Source organism: Bos indicus x Bos taurus, chromosome 6 (genome assembly GCF_003369695.1).
Source record: "Bos indicus x Bos taurus breed Angus x Brahman F1 hybrid chromosome 6, Bos_hybrid_MaternalHap_v2.0, whole genome shotgun sequence".
NCBI classification, from domain to species: Eukaryota; Metazoa; Chordata; class Mammalia; order Artiodactyla; family Bovidae; genus Bos; species Bos indicus x Bos taurus.
In genome coordinates, this window is record NC_040081.1 from 66,758,104 (window position 1) to 66,776,686 (window position 18,583).

The window sequence follows — 18,583 nt, forward strand, 5'->3', positions numbered from 1 at the left end:
CTGTTATTAAATTTTACCTCTATGGCAGACAGATGGACACTTATGGTTTCTACATCCTAAAGTCCGTCCACAGTTTTGATCACAAGGTGGACAGTTTCCAGGGCAACACTGAAGGGAAAGCAATATATAAAGAACAGATAATTTGAAAATCATACATAATATGAATGTCATTACTAGTTATTCACAGAACTTAGGGAAATCAAAAGATTGTTCTTTTCACTATAAGAATAAGAATATTCAAGAGTATTAACATTCTTGTGTAGAATACATTATACTAAGAACTTGTAAGTTTAAATAGACAATGACCTAATTTAGTGAAATCAAGCTAAATTTACGTGCCCTTTGGTTAACTATTCTATAATTTAAAATAGTTCCATAAGAGATTCTCTTCTACTTATATATGCAGAGACTGACAACATTAACCATAGGAATGCATGTAGTCAAACTCTATAATCAATTTAGGCAAACAATCTGCCTATTTTTAAGATTTAATTATAATAAAGCCAGTGCATTATATAAATTAGGTGGGGAACTATTTTCAAACCAAAGAATCAGAGTCTAACTAAAGGAAAGAAGCAGAGACAGGCTAACTGATTTCAGCACTCTCTCGTTTGTTACTTCTTAATTTTCAATCTGTGAGAAATACAGCTGTCTAAGACTTGTCCCAATTTTCATTCATCAACACAAAGCAACTACTTAAAAGTTCTATCTGCCATTCTAACTCCTTGACTTCTCATATATCCAAACCTTGGAAACAAAATACAGACTACAATTGTCTTAAAGAAATATGGGTTTGTAACCTACTTAAGAAAAAGTTTCAGGATAAAAAAATAGCTCAAAACAAAATATACATTACTGAAAAGCAATTAAAAGTTAAAATAGTTCACTCAATTCAATAAGTATTTACCAAAAAATACTATGTGCCTATCACTTTCCCAGTGCCAGTGGGGGAAAAGAAGATTATTGCGATAAGCCTTTTAGGTATTTGTTTCTCACCACTGATGAGCAATAATGACCAGATTTACTCTCCTGCTTTAAACAACTAGAAAATCAGACAAAATATATCCAACAACAGTTTTCAGATTTTGGACAATTAGGCAACACTGGACAGAAACCCTATGAAAAGATAAACAAAAAAGGTGAGTCCTATGATAGCACAAGTTTAGACCTGGAAGTTTCCACACTGCAGCACAAGGAGAAAAATCACAAGCAAAGTCCAGTGGTCTCACCAAGTTAAGGAGACAAAATTCAAGGTTCAGAGGCCAGTATGGTTAGAATTTGTGGAGAAATGGTAGCACAAAATATAAAGTTCATAGTATCTGGAAACCAATCAAAAGTCACCCAGGAGGAAAGAATAACCCAAAAGGAAAGCAAAATTCGATCAACAGAAATAGACCCGAGAATGACAGATGACAGAATTAGTAGATAAGTACATTAAAATAAGCCTGTGAAGTATAGCCCATCCACCTATACTGATGACAACAGAAGAAAGCATGAGCATGAAAAGGACAGACATGGAAGTGATGAAAAAGACCCAACTCCAAGACTCAGATGAAAAAATACTGTCTGAGAGGAGAAAATACATGATGGGATTAAAAATAGGATTATACAATGCAAAAGAAAACTTGTTGAACTTGAAGATAAAGCAATATAAGCTAACATAAAATATGAACATTAAAAAAACTAAATAATAAATGGAGCATGAGTGAAGCATTAGAACTATAGGCCCTCAAGTAGTTTGACATATACATCACTGGAGTGTCATAAAGCAAAGAGTAGGAGAAATATTTGAAGAAATAAGGATCGAAAATGTCATAAGTATGATGAAAACTATAAAGAAATACAAGAAACTCAACAAAAGCCGAGCAAAAGAAACATGAAGAAGGCAATACAAAGGAAATCACTAATAAATTCCTGAAGACTAATGATAAAGAGAAAAATCTTTTTAAACAAAGAAAAAAGATACATACAGAAGAACAAAGATAACAAAAATAGTTTAAAGTATGGGGGGAAAACTGTCAAATAAAAATCATACAGTAAAAATATTTTTCACAAACAAAAGCTAAAGAGAGTTTACAAAAATTGAAAGACTCCATGACCAGCACTCAAGAGGTGTTAAAGGAAGTTCTTCAGATAAAAGAAAATGAAACCAGATAGAAACCTGAATCTTTATAAAAGGATGAAAAATGGCAAAAGTCATGAGTTTGATGATAAATATAAAAGATTACCTATTTTTTTCAAATTCTTTGAAAGATACCTTTTAAAGCAAAACAACATATTTAAGATTATTTTAAAAAATAGTATAAAATGTGTCGGAATTAAATAAAGGAGGTAAAGTAGAATCATTGAAAAGCAACACTCAATCAAATAGAAGACACAAAAGAAGAAAAAGCAACAAAGAGCAGATGGGCAAACAGAAAATAAATAGCCAATGACAGATTTAAATTCAACCATTTTATTAAAGATCGTAAGAAATGTAAATGATCTACACTCAAATTAAAACTAAAGATTGAATAAAATAAAAAATCTAAGTGCTCTGCATAGATGTTCACTTTAAATATAAAGATATGAATAAGTTAAAAGGATGGAAAAGATATACTGTATTAACACTATGAAAAACAAAGTTGAAATCACTATATTTAATAAATTTAAGAACAAGGTATCTTACCAGAGATAGAGGGATAATTTATAATAATAAAAGAGGCTTGAAAAAACTGCAAATCTACAGACTCAAAAAAATACTCCTTATACTGTACCAAGTTTCTACAGATAAGATCTGAACAGCAGAAGTTAAGCCTCTACAAAACCAAATGACACTGCTAACACTGCTATGACGTTTTAGTCAGGGAACAGAAATAGCCAGAGAATCAAGACAAAAGAATTATGCACAGGACAAAAGGACACCACTGTTATTTAAAAACATTGGTAGAATTTCCACTAATACAAACAATATATTTATTAATATTTCATATAGGAAGCAAAGAATATGTCTAAATACCTGAAGAACAAGTCAAGATGGCACTTATCATAGGCCCCAAAAGGAAAAACTCAAAAGAATTTTAAAATCAGTTTTCCAAGCTTATTACCTTTCTCCTACACTGATGCTTCTGACAGTCCCGCATCTTAACACACTTAGTTTCACAAAGATAAGGTTTATGGCACGGCATTCGTTTTGTATGCTTCCCACAGCGACAATGCTTTTCCACTTCCTGGAAGAATCAAATGCTATTGACTTTTGTTGATATGATTTTTTCACATTGCTATCTCTATAATTACTAAAAAATGAAAGAGAAAAGTTTTAAGAGCCTTTTGTATTAAAGACTTAAAAAAAAAAAGGCTGAATTTTCTAAGACACTTGTTTCAAAAAGACTTCACAGAATTTCTATTATTAAATTTAGTAAAAACTTGATATTAAATAGTAAAACAATTAAAATCTCTTATATCTAATTACACCGTAACATCTATACATCTAGTTTCAATAAAACAAGAAAACTGGATTATCTGGTAGCATGTCAAAACCAAAATGACATCTAGGCATTTTTTTCCATCATCACTAAGCCTAATTCATTGTTGCTTTGAATGTCTACTGAGAACAAACAAGTCCACACTAGTCTAAAAATGACAACATTCAAACTTTTACCAAGGAATACAAAATAAATGGTAACTTCAGATTTAACTGCTGGCATACTCTCCTGTTTCATCATAATAAATGTTAGATCATGACAGCAGATGTTTAAGAGAACAATTATAAAACAACCCCATTTGACATATTATGACAGCTGTTAAAAAAGTAATCATTACAGGAGATGACTAACTTGTCTACATGTTTCACAAGGGCCTCGGTGACAACGCTGTGAACATCTATGGATTCCACATTCAAGTACTTTGTCACAACTGTCTCCACAAGTTGGTACATCTTCTGTACAAGGCAAGGAAAATTCTAGAAGCAGATAAAAAAAAAATCAGTATTAGTAACAACATATATTATTATAAAACACTAATAATGTGCCATGTACTTCTGGTTCCCTAAATGACAGGCCTTTCTGACATGAGTTTTTGCATCTACATAATTAATGGACAAAGTTCACTTTAATGAAAATAACCCCTAATATTTGTAAAGTTTATGCTTTAAAAAAAAAAATTATTTCGGTGCATCGGATCTTAAGCTGCGGCACGTGGGATCTTCGTTGTGGCGCACAGGCTCTCTAGTTGTGGCACTCAGGCTTAGCCGCTCTGTGGCATGTGGGATCCTAGTTCCCAAACAGGGATCCAACCCAGGTCCCCTGCATTGCAAGGAGGATTCTTAACTACTGGACTGCCAGGAAGTCCCAAAGTTTATGCGTTTTAAAAAGAATTCGACACATGACATGTTACCATACTCAAGAAGCACATTTTTATGAGCCAACTACTTCAGAAATAACTTTTCTAAAGAAATGAGTAAGTCCCTGGAAACTACTAGGAAGAATTCTACAATATACAGAATAAAAAAAAAAAAGAAAATTGCTCTAAACAAGCTCATAGGATGAAAAAAAAAAAAAATCTAGATTTTCAAACTATGAAATTGGCCTTTAACATAAATATTTTATAACTAATGCTGGCAATAATCTCACAAATATGTGTGCTGGTATTGGTGCTTAATCAAGAAAGTGAACGTCAACTGAAACTCTTCTATGCCTTCATCTCAAAGCAGTCAAAACTAAATTCACCTCTAACACAGAATAATGGCAAGAGTTTATAACTATTAGGTTTCCTTCATGTGCTGGCCACTACACTAAATAATTTATGTGCATTTTATCACTTAATTCTCACAATTATCTTATGAAGAAGGTACTACTATTGTCCCCATTTAACATGAGAAAAGTATATTCAAGAAAGTGGGATTTCAACCCAGATACGCTTAGTCTTTTTTTTTTTTTTTAATTTTAGCAGAGATTTATTCAAGCAAGCAAAGAAAGAAATGGGATCAGAGGAAGGAACTAAATCAGGAATACATCTTGTAATACTTATATTCATCACAGTCTTAACTCACCCAGATTTATATATGTTGGCACGCTATTCAGAATGGTGACCCTTATATAATCAAAGATCATATTATTATCACTCCAGTTTTTTGTTTGTTTTATCAGCATGCAGCACAGGATATTGACATTTACTTCCCTCAATCACTTCTCTTCACTGGTCAGGGGTTGAAAGAATAGGGGAGTTGGAAGAGCATTCAGATGGAAGCCGAAGATACACCTTGAATGTGCTTTGATGGGTTGAAAAGAGGTTGGTCTGAGCTTGACAAGACACCCGTTTCAGAGGCTCAGGAAGTTTGGGGCCAAAATCTGAGTTCTTAATCCACCTGTTACCCAGGTGTGTAGAAATCTAATACTGAATTTATATTATTATTGAAATGACATTGTAAGTTTCCAGAGAAGACTAATTGGGAAAATATAATAATTAGCATAACAAGTAATCATAATCTGATTAAAGATTTTTTAGAAAGCCTTACTTGACTTCTGACATGGACAGAACCTTTTCCCAGATCGAGGACAATCTCCACAAGCACCTACATGGCAAACTTGCTCACACGTATGATTACCACATGGTAGTGTTTTCCCACATACCTAGAACAACATGCAATAAATGCTAAAGACTTAAAAGTTAACAAGACTTTGTATATGACATAATAATTTCTCAATCACAAATAAGCAACTTCTTTATATTCCTCATATTATTATGCTTTCTCTCTTACATAGGTATCATGAATGTGCATAAACACAAACACACATTTCTTTTGTGCCAGAGTATATTTTTAAAATACAATAAAGGCAAAAAGAACATACAGTTTCATGTGGTCATCCACCAAGATTTCCAATGGTACTAAAGCCATGCCAATTCTAAGACAAGCTACAAAATCAACCCTACTTCCTCAAGTGGATTAACTCAAGAAGAGGGAAAAGAGGAGAAAAAGCTAGCAAGAAAGAGTACATATGTACTAAATCTGAAATTCAACAAGTCGCTGTTAATTTGAAAAATAAATTTCTCCTGGTAATTAAAATGATACTAAGTTGAAAAGTTTCCTAAAACATGAATAAAATTCATCTGAATTGCTGTTCTTCCTCTCTTTTTATCCAACTAAATCTAACTAGCATTTCTAATTGTATATGCTTTGGTAGACTTTAACACCCACTCCTCAAAATGCATATACACTTACTTGATCACAGTGCCACAGTGGACTTGCACAGCTTCTTTCAGCTACTCGTTTGCCACAGACACACTTTTGTCTACTAACTCTTGGACAAGGTGGGCAACTTCCTAAAATCAAAACGATAAATAAGCATGGAACATCATAAAAGCAATGGCGGCTGCTTTGACTTCTGCTTAAGGCTGGAACATCTAACACTTATGACCTTTTACCTGCATGACAAGGATTTTCACATTTATGTTGTCCACAAAGCAATTTCCGTCCACATGGCAGCTGACAGGACCATTCCTTAGCACTGCACCGGCGAGGGATAGGTTTTGCTTTCTTACAATAACAAGTAGTTGTGACCATCTTGGGACAAGGGGGGCAAGGACCTAGAATCCAATGAAAGGAAAAAAAATCAGAAGTCAAAAATTAAAAATTTCAGTTCCTACACCTATCAGTAATTCCTAACACTTTCCTGATACTTTAAAAGGCAATCCCTTCAAACATTTTCTTATGTACACTTAAGTTCTGGATTCAACTTTCACAATGATTTTTTTGCTTCAATGTAAGAAGAAATAACTACCCACAAACAACAAGAAATATAATATATAACTCACCCGGATGGCAGAGGAGTAAACACTTATGGCCACAAGAAGGTTTAAAATCTCTCTCACATACTTGGCCACATGAATGAGGCACAAGCCACGGATCTAAAGGTGGATCTTCCACTTTTCCACAATAGCAATAGTACCTGCTAGGTGTGTCAGATCGTTTGTATTCAAACCTACATTTGGGACTACAAAGAATGAAATTCCTGAAGTTAATTTCATTTATAAAAGTGATATGAGATGGGATATAAATATACTTAACAATGGAGTATATACAATCAGTTAATGTAACCTCTGCTCCATCTCTATATTAGTAAGAAACATGATTTTACTAAAATCAACTTCAACCATCTAGAACAGCTCTGTCCAATAATTTCCTGAGACAATGGAAGTGTTCTACACCTGTCATGTCCAACACAATAGCCATTAGCCACATATGGCTAGTGAGCACTTGAAATGTGGCTAATACATACAACTGAGGAAGAAACAATTTTTTATTTCATAATTTTTAAGAGTATAAACAACTGCATGCGGCTACTTGCTACTGTATTAAACAACACATATCTAAAATACAGCTATACAAGAAAGCAACATTAGCTTTCTACTAACCACCTGAACTTTATTCTTGAGTTATTCATTCCAATTTTATAAGGCTCACTATTTTAAAAGTTTGGTTGGGTGGTCTACAAATAAGCAAACTATATTAGCAATAGCAAGCAGAAGAGAGAAATCAGGTTACAGGTAGGTAATATAGCAGCAAGAAACATGGCAAAATCTAGAAAGGGAAAAATATTTGAAAATAAAAAATATTCATATTTAACATCTAATACAAAAATATATATATTTCAAATATGCCTAAGTCAAAGAAAAGTTCAAATACTGCTTCACATTCTCTACTAAAACAAATTTTTACCCAGCAAGACTAAAATAAAGCAGTTTTGGTCCTAGAAGCCAAACTAAAATAATAAATGTAGAAAATTTAATGAGACTGGATAACCTGAAGCTTTGATAGATTTTGAGGCTAAAACTAGGAAGCCAATGATCAAAATGTTAGATGTCAGTCTTGTACAATGTGACACTAAAATATACAAACAGGAGCTCCTGAGAGAAGCTGCAGAATTTCAATGGATTCTAGTCAGAAAGAAATTAAAAGTTCTTTAAAAAGATAACTAAGGCGTTGCTTTGTGGTGGGGGGGGGGGGGGGTGGTGGGGGTAAGAATCTAAATGATTTAGTAGTTACCAAAGGAACTATTAGTTAATACAAGTTGGGGCAATGGAGGGAGCCATTAGTAGGTTTCATCTCTTCACAAACCAAATGACTACTTGAAGGCCAAGCATGGACAATGAAATTGCCAATAGAACAACTTAGAAGCTACAATTTTCATTTATTTTACTACTAAACACTCCAACTAAATTAGAGAAAGTTACCAAGGCCAGGGATAATCTCTCTTTCCAAAATCATCATCCGTCAGAGAAGATACCAGAAACTGGCTGTCTTTAGCCCACTTCTGGATACAGGGCATGTGAAATATACAGAAACATCCTGAACAACTCCAAACCTAAGACAAAGGTATCAGAGATTAACAAACACAAAATGATTTTTCTTTGATAATTCCACAATACTTTAAAATAAGTATCATTTTCAAGAACTAATTACAGAAAAAAACCTTCCTCTAGCATAATAGAAGAAATGTTCTTTTAAAAAATTAATTTACATGTAGAACACTGTAAAGAAAAATAATATTAACCATCCAGATTCATTCAGCTAGAAACTACTGCTAACATTCTGAAAAAAATCTCTAATATTTTTGTATATATTTCATACTTTTTAAAAAATGAGGTCATACTGCAGTTACTGATAAGTAACTATAGCCTTTTTTTTAACATAGTATAAGCACTTACCCTTATCAAATATGTTCATACAACATGATATTTATAGCTGTATAGCAGGTATCACGTTGATTTATATACCATAATTTAACAAATTTTGGGTCGTTGTACATTTAGGTTTTTCTAATTGTAAATAACACCACAAAAGGAATCCTTAAACACAAGTATGTACTTATAATCTCTGTTGCCCCATTGTTATTAAAAATCTATTAGTCTCGCAATTAATGCTAAATTCTAAAACTTGGGTGAACAAAGAAACTTGAAAATATATATATAAATATCATAAGCCAGCTGAAGCACTGAAAAAAAGCCAACTTCTTCCCCCAAAAAAGCAGTGCCTAAAAAAAGAACTGGGATATAGAAGTAAAAGGTCAAGAGAGGGAAAAGGAAATGCGAATAAACTGCATATTACTCAGCTGATTACTACTAAGGGCCAAAGTTCAGTCCTGTTAGGAATGTTCTGAAGAACCACATAAAACATGCCTAGGACAACTCCAGCCCCAACCACTAGCAAAGAGGAAGCTAGAGCACTCATCCCTTAACTCCTTATGGTGGAATGTTGCCCCAGTGGGGAATAACTCTGCCCTACTTCGGTACTATACCCACTTCCTGCTGAGTTAGTTCCCAAAGAGAAAGCAGTGAGGTTGGGGAAAAAACCCACAGACAGCAAGTGTTTAATGCAGAGACTATTCCTCCACTGCAGCTGAATTCACAGTAAGCCAACCAGAAGCACCAAAGGCACCTGCAGCTGCTATGCTATCTTATCTGATATAGCTTAAATTTCTGGTTCATTCTGCATGACCCATCCATTTCACATCTGACCTGACTGCCCTTCTCTAGGCAATGGTGCTACAACAGCAGAGGATTAGCTTGAGGTCTAAATGGTGAGTCTATCACATTCAGTCATCATGTCCCCTTAATTGCTTTATTAATGCTCTTTAAATTTACATATATATTAACTTCACCATTAGGCCATAGAATCTCTAAGTACATAAGTTATCTCTGAATCCATCTCTCCCCATTAACCTAGCCACTTTCCAGAAGCACCTTCAAGACAAGAGAAGCTCACTAATAAACCATAAATGTCACTGCTAGGTTTTACTTCCTTGAAGGCAGGGAACATAATGATATTTTTTAAAACCTGGTGAAAGTAATGAAATGTAAGTTATTTAACATTTCAGTACTTGTGAGTCTCTATGAAGTACTAATGCTAAAAATGCTTTATCAACATGACATATGCATTGACACTGAAAATATTTGCTTCAGTTTTATTAATAGTGCTGAAAATATTCATTGCTCATTTAGAGGTATTTTTCTTTTAATCACAGATTCCCCAAAACTGAATATCAATTTATAAATAGAATTCTCAAATGAAACATTTTTTAGCAAAAACAGTAATAAATGATTACAAAGTATACATGCAAAATAAGATATTTGACGGCAATAACATTATTTTAGATATGGACAAAAACTTACTGCTTGGTTTCTCTTCACTGAAGCAATACAAATTAAGCATGTCATAGCCCCGGCTTGAAAAGCTTCATTTACGTACTGTTTCGTTCGCTCTAATTCTCGTACATCTCCATCTTGAAATTTAAAAATTGAAAACCTAAGGTTAAGCAACATCTGAAAATAACACAAAGTCACCAACAGCACCACATTACGTGAGAACTGTCTAGTATTATCAATTGTTCAAACTACAGCTAAAAAAAGGAGAAGCTAAAGGAAAAAAGCAATCAGTGAACTGCAAAGAGGTCACAAAGTCCATGCATTCTATTTTGACCTTCTCTCAGAGTTCACCTGCTGTTACAGTCCTTAACAAATCCGGTGGGGGCACAGCCTCAGGCAAAGGCAGCAAGATGCCAAGTAATAAGAGAAAGCATACCTAAAGCGAGGTGAAAGGAACTGAAAAGCAAAAGCTCAGCAGAGCCACTGAGCCTAAATATAAGCATATGTCTATCAATGTGTAAGTGCATAAGAGTCTGTGTATATGAGTCTGTCTGTCTGACAAAGCATGTTCTTAGTAAAAATCTGTTGAATGAAAAGATCAATACAGTACAATAACCTTGTTTCATTAAATTATGCTATTTCTGCTTAAAAAGGAAGCATGACTTAGAAAAAAAATTACTACACCGTATTTTCTTTAAGCAATCATTAAGCATTTACTTGGTAGACACTGCACTATTTGTATTTCAGTAAGATTAAATAAGATGTTTTTAATTTCATTTTACAGATGAGAAAACTGAAGCACATAACATTTAAGTAACTTCGGTATGGGTCCAAAGTGAGCCCTCTTGACCACTATGCTATGCTGCAGCAAGGGTTTAATACAGGAAGGTCCAAGAAATAACAGCACAATGAAAGGCAGAAAAGCAACCCTGAAGCTCACATGACACCAAAAGGACAATAATCTGAGTCACTTTAGTATAAGAAAAATAAACCTACAGGCCTTTAGTATAATAAAGATTATTCAACAGAGGTTAACCAAGTCTCCAGGAAAAGTACACTACTGGCATAAACTATCATAAGTACAGAACATGGCAATAAAATTGTACAAGCCAAAATTTATGTCATCAAAAAGAAAAATAAGAAGGACACTTGGATAATTCTTTACTTTGTAAGACCATCTAAGTAAACACAAAAGTCACAAAATCTTGTTGTACCATACTATAAACACAAGTATAATTTTGATTATTCAACAAAATATATATAAAATCACTCCCAAAACTATAAAATACTATAAACTTACTAAGACAATTGTTTTGAACAAACATCAAAGTTTGACGAGAATCCTTAAAGACAGACTTAATAACCATATTCTATGTATTTATTTTGCTCTTTGACATGGCTGGCTCTAACAAATGTAGAGCATTTTAAAATTTCATCTAATTTAACAGCTACCATGTAACATAGAAGATAAAAACAAGATGAATAGACTTTAATAAAGTCTAATCTTATATTTATAAAATTTATGTAAGACTTCTTTGAAAATTGTGTTAAAACTTGGCTGCAGCAATAAAGTATAGTGCCCAAGATGTCATGGTGGACAGGATGGCATTTGAAGTCATGCATTTTAACAAGATCACTCTGGCAACTGAAGAAAAATGACTGTGAGGAGGCCAAGACTGGAAACATGAAGTACCAGAGAGGAGGTAGTTACAGCAGATGAAGCAAAAAAGACATTTAGTAAGTCAATGTGTCCATCTCAGCTTTCTCATCTTTAAAATAGTAGTAATAATAATATCTACCCCACAGAGCTATTATGTGGATTTAAATAACTATTATTTAATAGCTATTAAACCTATTAAACAGCTGTAGGGGCCTGAATTAAGGTGATGACAGTATGGGGAAAGGTGGGGTGAATTTAAGAAATTTAGGAAGTAAAACTCAGCAGGACTTGGTGACAATGAGATTGTGTTGCTTTGAAAAGTCAACGTTCATGCCAAGATTCAGAAGGAAAGATTGCTGTGCCTGAAGAGCTGTCTGACATAAGCTGAGGGGAGGAGTGGGAGCAAATAAAATATACTCATGTCATGCATATGCCAACCCTGCTCCCAGATTTCTGCCTTAGGTGGGTGACTGGGAAAACTGTGGCACTACTAATTAATATAAAGAAAATAAGACAATAAATAAGTTATCTTTCAACATATGTTTATGTTTCCATAGGCCAGCAAGACAGCAATACCCAACAGGAAGCTGCCATTAAAGTCTGAAACTTGACATGGAAGTATAAAGGCTGTGAGTTCTGGTGTTCAATTCACTAACGTGAGATGGGAACCATCTCATAACTCTGGCATTTACTGTACTAGTCAACTTTCCTGACTTTGGTAGAGGCAAAGTACAGAACACAATGGAATGGATATCAAAATACTTATGGATTTGACACAATACAGCGTAAGAAAATCGCCTTAACACTTTGAGATGAAAGCCGGGTTAAAATTAACAATACTCATAAATGATAAAAGTTTTCTAAACACTAGACAGAAATACTTGGTTATATCACTGGATTTCCTATTTAAAAATAACACCTGTACCTAGAATGGTTTAAGTGAGGTCTTCTTGAAGGAAGCCTGAAGTTACTTTCTATGAAATCCTTTAAAAGCAAGAAACCTCAAGGTTCCTCTTTGCCAACTTTTACCTGGCTGAGTCAGACTTCTCAGTCAAGCTTCCTAATCTTAATTCCTTGCCAGACAGGGTAAATTCCTTGGAAACCATTTTGATGATATGTACCCAGGCTCATGATGCTATCAATATACTCAGCAACTACTATGGATAATACCTTCAAGAATGCTTCCAGCAATGACTGTAAGCATAAAATGTGGAATATGTAAGAGCACTTCACAGAAAATAATCTATTTCTACACTTAGTACCAAATCTTCACAGCAACATCACTTTGCCCCTTGCTCTCATAAACGAATGTGGTTAAGTAACCCAGATATATACAACATACAATGTGACTGTACACACTGAACCTGAGGAGACTAAGATTTTTTTAAAGCATAAACATCAGAAGTTGTAAGATATAAAATAAAGGAATAAAGTTAAGAAATGAAACTGACTCCAAGATACACTTAACATAATGAAAAAGAGAAAAATGAAGAATCAATTTAAAGGAGTATTCAAAGTCTTCAAGTGCAATCAAACCATCATCAGGAACAACTGGACCCAACTCATCTCTCAGGGAAGATCCCCCATCCCCACCACCCAGGCATACTAATGAGATGCCAATGAAACACCAAAGAGAATTTCTAAGGCTATAAAGGACATTGCCATCCTATTACTGTGATAAAACATATAACTCAAATAGTAAACGGAGAAGGCAATGGCACCCCACTCCAGTATTCTTGCCTGGAAAATCCCATGGACAGAGGAGCTTGGAAGGCTGCAGTCCATGGGGTCGCTGAGGGTCGGACACGACTGAGCGACTTCACTTTCACTTTTACGTATTGGAGAAGGAAATGGCAACCCACTCCAGTGTTCTTGCCTGGAAAATCCCAGGGATGGGGGAGCCTGGTGGGCTGCCGTCTATGGGGTTGCAGAGTCGGACACGACTAAAGCGACTTAGCAGTGGTGGCAGCAAATAATAAAAGGTGTAAAAATTCAACTCCATAGCATAAGAATGTTCATTCTTAAGATACAAAAAGTATTCCACACAGAGTAAAGGTGTTAGAAAAAGTCAGGAATATATTTTTCATTTGATGTAAAAATATCAAAATTTAAAAGCTCATACAGTACCTGTCTGAGTAGTATAAGTTATAAATGTATTAGCAACTATTTTTCCTCTTTTTCCTTCAAAATCTTCATCCCCTTCTTCTTCAGATGAAGAGCTAAAGTGTTCTTCAACAATTTTTTTGGCTGCAGCCTGATTAGCCTTCTTGATTTCCTCAAATTTCTTTTGAGACATTAGCTCTGCTTAATAGAAAAAAAAAATGTTTTTCATTTCTGCAAAACAATCTCGCAAAAAGAAAGACATGATATACCAACACATTATTAAAATACAGATTTAAAAGTCACCTTTGGTGCATTCTATTTTACTGTCATCTATGAAAAAAAGTATTTTCAAATTTCTTATCATATAGGTAAAGAGAATACCACGATATAAACTTTCACTTTTGTTAAATATTCTGCTAAATGCAACAAACTGTTCTAGAGTGACTAACAAATCAATTTTTTAATTTACAAAGGCATGTTAAAGTATCAAAAAACTGGTGATCAACCTCAAGACAAGGACATTAACAAAATTAAAGTGAGATGTTTAAAAATAAATGGTAGGAAAGTCCAAGAGGGAAGGGATACACATAGCCGATTCACTTTGTTGTACAGCAAAAACTAACACAACAATGCAAAGAAATTATACTCCAATAATAAAAAAAAGTTTTAAATGAATGAATGGTACACAGTGATTCTTAAGAGGTGGGAAACATACCCACTGGGAGCACATCAAAATCAGCAAAGCCACGTGCTTTTTCAAATCATCTTCTTCCATACTACAAACCCAACATGGCCTGGCCCACCAAAGACTTAGCACAAGCAATATTCACTGTATACTCACTATGTTTACAATTGCTGCTTAGAAAGCGCAAGAACTTTTTTGTCTTTATTAGCATGTGGTCACAAAACACATTTACTGAACATTAATCCCACACAAAAAGTGACTGACGGTAAAGAATCAGACAGACTGTAAAGAATCAGACCGTAAAGTGCCAGACAGTAAAGAATCTGCCTGCAATGCGGGAGACCTGGGTTCGATCCCTGGGCCACAAGAAGATCCCCTGGAAGAGGGCATGGTAACCCATTCCAGTATTCTTCCCTGGAGACTCCCCATGGCCAGAGGAGCCTATCGAGCTACAGTCCACGGGATCGCAAACAGTGATACACGACTGAGTGACTAAGCACAGGAATCCAACACAAAATACTGCTAACATGGAAAATGTGCTTCTCACAACTTCATTCCAAAAAGAAACGTTAAGTAAGTTTTGAATTAGTTCCGTTATTCTGCTTAGCACTGTCTGTACTTCTGATTTTGTTACTGTCTTAAATAATGCAAAAAAGAATTAGACTACTTCATAGCACATTCCCAATGAGACTTCAAACTCCTCAAGAGCAGGACTATCAGAATTCTCTACAAGCATTATTAATAAACCCTTCTAGACAGCAACCACAGTTCAAGAAAGGAGCCACAAACATACTGAATTGATCTTAATTCATGAGTGCCTTAATTCATCAGTGCACTAAGAAATGCACTTTATGCTTGAAACTGATGAGTCACTACTCATAAAAACTTTCCTATTTTAGGTGGTGTACTTGTATTTAATGATGTTTTATCTTTATTTTCCTCATGAAATCCTCTCCTTTTCTTATTGCAGCTGGTTTGGCTGGAACTCCTGGATATTTCAAGTAAAACTGGAGGAAAATGTACAGAGCTTACATAGGAATCTTTGAGTACTAGTAGAAAACTAATTGATATAAGATATATGACTCAAAATTTTTTTAAAGGTTGAAGCAGATATAATAAAAACATTCATAACCTGATCAATAGACCCAGATCAGATCATCTCAAAGACAGCTGACAAAGCAACCTTCCCATATATTATTTTTTACAGTCAAATCTCAATTATCCAGTTGAAGGATGCTTGCTTTTCTCTAACCACAAAATCCAAGGAAGTTCACCAAAACTGTTCACAAGTCTCCCTCTTGCATACCTCAGTACCACCAATATCATACTCAGTAACTCATCACTATCCTAAACTCAGAATTTTCTATCACCTAACTTTAAAATTAGCTGGAGGAGGTATAACATTCAGAAGCTCAATTTGCTCCTCCACCCAAAAAAATATATTTTGAAAAATACAACAATAAAATGATTTCCGGGATTATTCTCTGACCCCCTGCACTCTTTCACTGCTGTGGACAACTGAAAGCTGCATGTGTGCACGCCACCAAAACACTGCTTTGTTGTTCAGTCACTAAGCTCTTTGCAACCCCATGAACTGCAGCAAGCCCGGGTCCCCTGTCCTTCACTATCTCTTTTGAGTTAGCTCCAACTCCTGTCCGTTGCCTTGGGTGAAGGATACTGACAAGCTGAAGGAGGCCACACCAGATATATCCAGGAAAGGACATGAAATTTGTGACCCCAGTAGAAAACAGTACCACAAACTCAAGTGCATATAGGGCATAGATAATTAAGGTCACTAAACTAGGCAATCAAACAAAGATGGAAAATGACAAACAGCCCCAGAAGTAGGAGACACAATGCGAAGGGGAAAGCCTAAATCCAATCTAAAAGGGACTTCTGTAACTCGGCCCAACCGACTGTTGCCACGCATAAAAGTACCAAAGCCACAGTGTTTGAGAAGAAAAGTTGCTAACCGGGTTTTTATGAAATTTTAAAAAGAAAAACCAAAAAACTGCCGGCAATCAATTCAGATTTAACGCATTGTGTTAACCAAACTATACGCTAAATCAGACCGCTGGGCTACGATTTGCAACCTTGGGAATTCAATAGACAAGAGAGAAGAGAAGACTACGGGACGGAGAAATAATAAAGATTAATATCAATTAAACTGATGATGAATAAGGTGTGATGGGAATTGGCCTAGAATGAACAGTTGCCTGAAAGCTTTGAGAAGTGAGGCCAATTATAAACTCCCGAAGAAGGAAAGTAGTGAATGAGGAGGCAGCTCAGACTAGGCAGTGCCTTAGGAGGTGGGTATTCAGGTGAGCCCGAGAACAGGAGCCATTCTCACCACCGGCCACGGAAGTCTGAGGCGCTTCAGACCCCGCGGGGCAGCGCCGCGCTGAGCTACCTGCAGCCGCAGGGGTGGCCGCTCCTCCGGGGCTGAGGCCAGGAACAGCAGCGCCCACCGACCCCTTCTCTCGCCCTCCTCCGGCGCCGCGGAGATGGACTCCATTTCCCGAGGAGGGGGCCGCAGTGCCTCGTCCTCGGGCTCGGCCTCGACCACCGGCTACCTGGCGCCAGGAAGCTTCCATCCCTGCAGAGGAAAAAAAAAAAAAAAAGAGTGGAAGGAGCGTGAGGTCTGTGGTGCCGAAGAGTCTGGGGAAAAGGACAGTGAGGGAAACCGAGATGAGGGTGAAATGAGGAGGGTCTCCGCCGGACGGGGGCCGGATTTGAAAAGGTCGCGGCCCTGTCTCTCCCAGAGGGCGAACCCCCGCTACGCCCAGGCTTTGGAGATGGCTAGGAGAGGGAGAGAGCTAGGCAGAGAAATGGACTGCAGAGCAAGGCGCATACAGCCACGGAGAAAGAGTCGAGAGAGAAGGAAGGAGCCTCCTGGACCTCGGAGTAGCGCGGTGATGGGAGAACAACCGACTAACCCGGCGTATCCCGCCGGGAAGCAACTGCAGTAGCAAACCCCAAGGAAAGCTACGTCTCCTTACCGACGGCGCCCGCCTCAAGCGACTACAATTCCCAGAAGTCCAGGCTCACAAATCGCAGAACGCGTGGCATCACCGGCCGCTTCCTCATCCGGGACCTTTTCTGTGTGTTGGCCAGCCCTCGGAACGCATGCGCCAACTGAACCGGGCCTTCGGAAACCGGGCCTACAGTTCCCGAAATGCTCTGGGGTTCGGGCTTCCCTTGTGGCTCAGCTGGTAAAGAATCCGCCCGCAATGCTGGAGACCTGGGTTCGATCCCTGGGTTGGGAAGATCCCCTGGAGAAGAGAAAAGCTACCCACTCCAGTATTGTGACCTAGAGAATTCTTTGGATTGTATAGTCCATGGGGTCGCAAAGAGTCGGACACGACTGAGCGACTTTCACTTTCACTTCGGGCGGGCAGGGCGCAGAGAGAGCGAACTAGATGGGGAAGTGGGCGGGCCCTGAGGTGTTCAGGACACCGAAGGTTGCTGTTTTTTTCTCGAAACTTCCCTGAACCTAGCTGGAGTCTGTACCAGTGGTCGTAATTGACTGCCCACTGTCTTTGGTGCCAGGGAACTTTTCTCGCAGATAGGAAAAAGCATTTACGAGAAAAATACTTTGAGGTCGGGGAAGAGGGAGGGAAAGCCGAGGGAGTGCTGCGGTAAAGTGGCTGGAGTGGAGAAAACGCTCTTCTGAATTACTAAAGGGATGTAGAAGATAAATCTAACGGCATTAGTATCAAAGTCCTTTATAGTTTATAATGTACTGTTTCTGAAGCAGGCCGATTTTTACTTTCACAACAAAAGGAAAAGTAGTTAAGAGCCAGGTCTGGTCCTGATTCTTCTGGCTTTGCTGTTTTCAATAATAGATAAAGAGAAGAGTGGGAGAAATTTTAAAAATTCAGGCGTCTGTCTGGGATTGAGAAATATATTAATTGCTGTTTGGGACTACACGGCCCTTTACAACTCTTCAGCTTAATGAATACCTAATATTAATATAGCATTTATTAAGTTCCAGGCACTATGCAAAGTGTTTT

At 36.6% G+C, this 18,583-nt stretch overlaps 1 protein-coding gene across 10 annotated transcripts in view; it reads right to left on the bottom strand.

Moving 5' to 3' along the window:
- The window catches only part of NFXL1 (nuclear transcription factor, X-box binding like 1), a 61,808-nt gene extending 44,009 nt beyond the window's left edge, over positions 1 to 17,799 (bottom strand). The window contains exons 1-12 of one of the 10 annotated variants that reach the window (XM_027544435.1): positions 17,570 to 17,799; positions 16,981 to 17,166; positions 13,910 to 14,086; positions 10,150 to 10,259; positions 8,212 to 8,342; positions 6,793 to 6,971; positions 6,403 to 6,564; positions 6,200 to 6,300; positions 5,495 to 5,609; positions 3,816 to 3,940; positions 3,087 to 3,209; positions 18 to 108 (exon numbers count right to left, since the gene is read on the bottom strand). In XM_027544435.1, coding sequence (XP_027400236.1) covers positions 18 to 108; positions 3,087 to 3,209; positions 3,816 to 3,940; positions 5,495 to 5,609; positions 6,200 to 6,300; positions 6,403 to 6,564; positions 6,793 to 6,971; positions 8,212 to 8,342; positions 10,150 to 10,259; positions 13,910 to 14,086; positions 16,981 to 17,164 — 1,498 coding nt within the window. In that variant the 5' untranslated portion in view covers positions 17,165 to 17,166; positions 17,570 to 17,799. Of the gene's footprint in view, positions 1 to 17; positions 109 to 3,086; positions 3,210 to 3,815; positions 3,941 to 5,494; positions 5,610 to 6,199; positions 6,301 to 6,402; positions 6,565 to 6,792; positions 6,972 to 8,211; positions 8,343 to 10,149; positions 10,260 to 13,909; positions 14,087 to 16,920; positions 17,167 to 17,423 lie in introns of all 10 variants that reach the window. The other 9 variants (XM_027544433.1, XM_027544430.1, XM_027544428.1 and 6 more) reach the window with 9 other exon arrangements.
- Between the last annotated feature and the right edge of the window lie 784 nt (positions 17,800 to 18,583).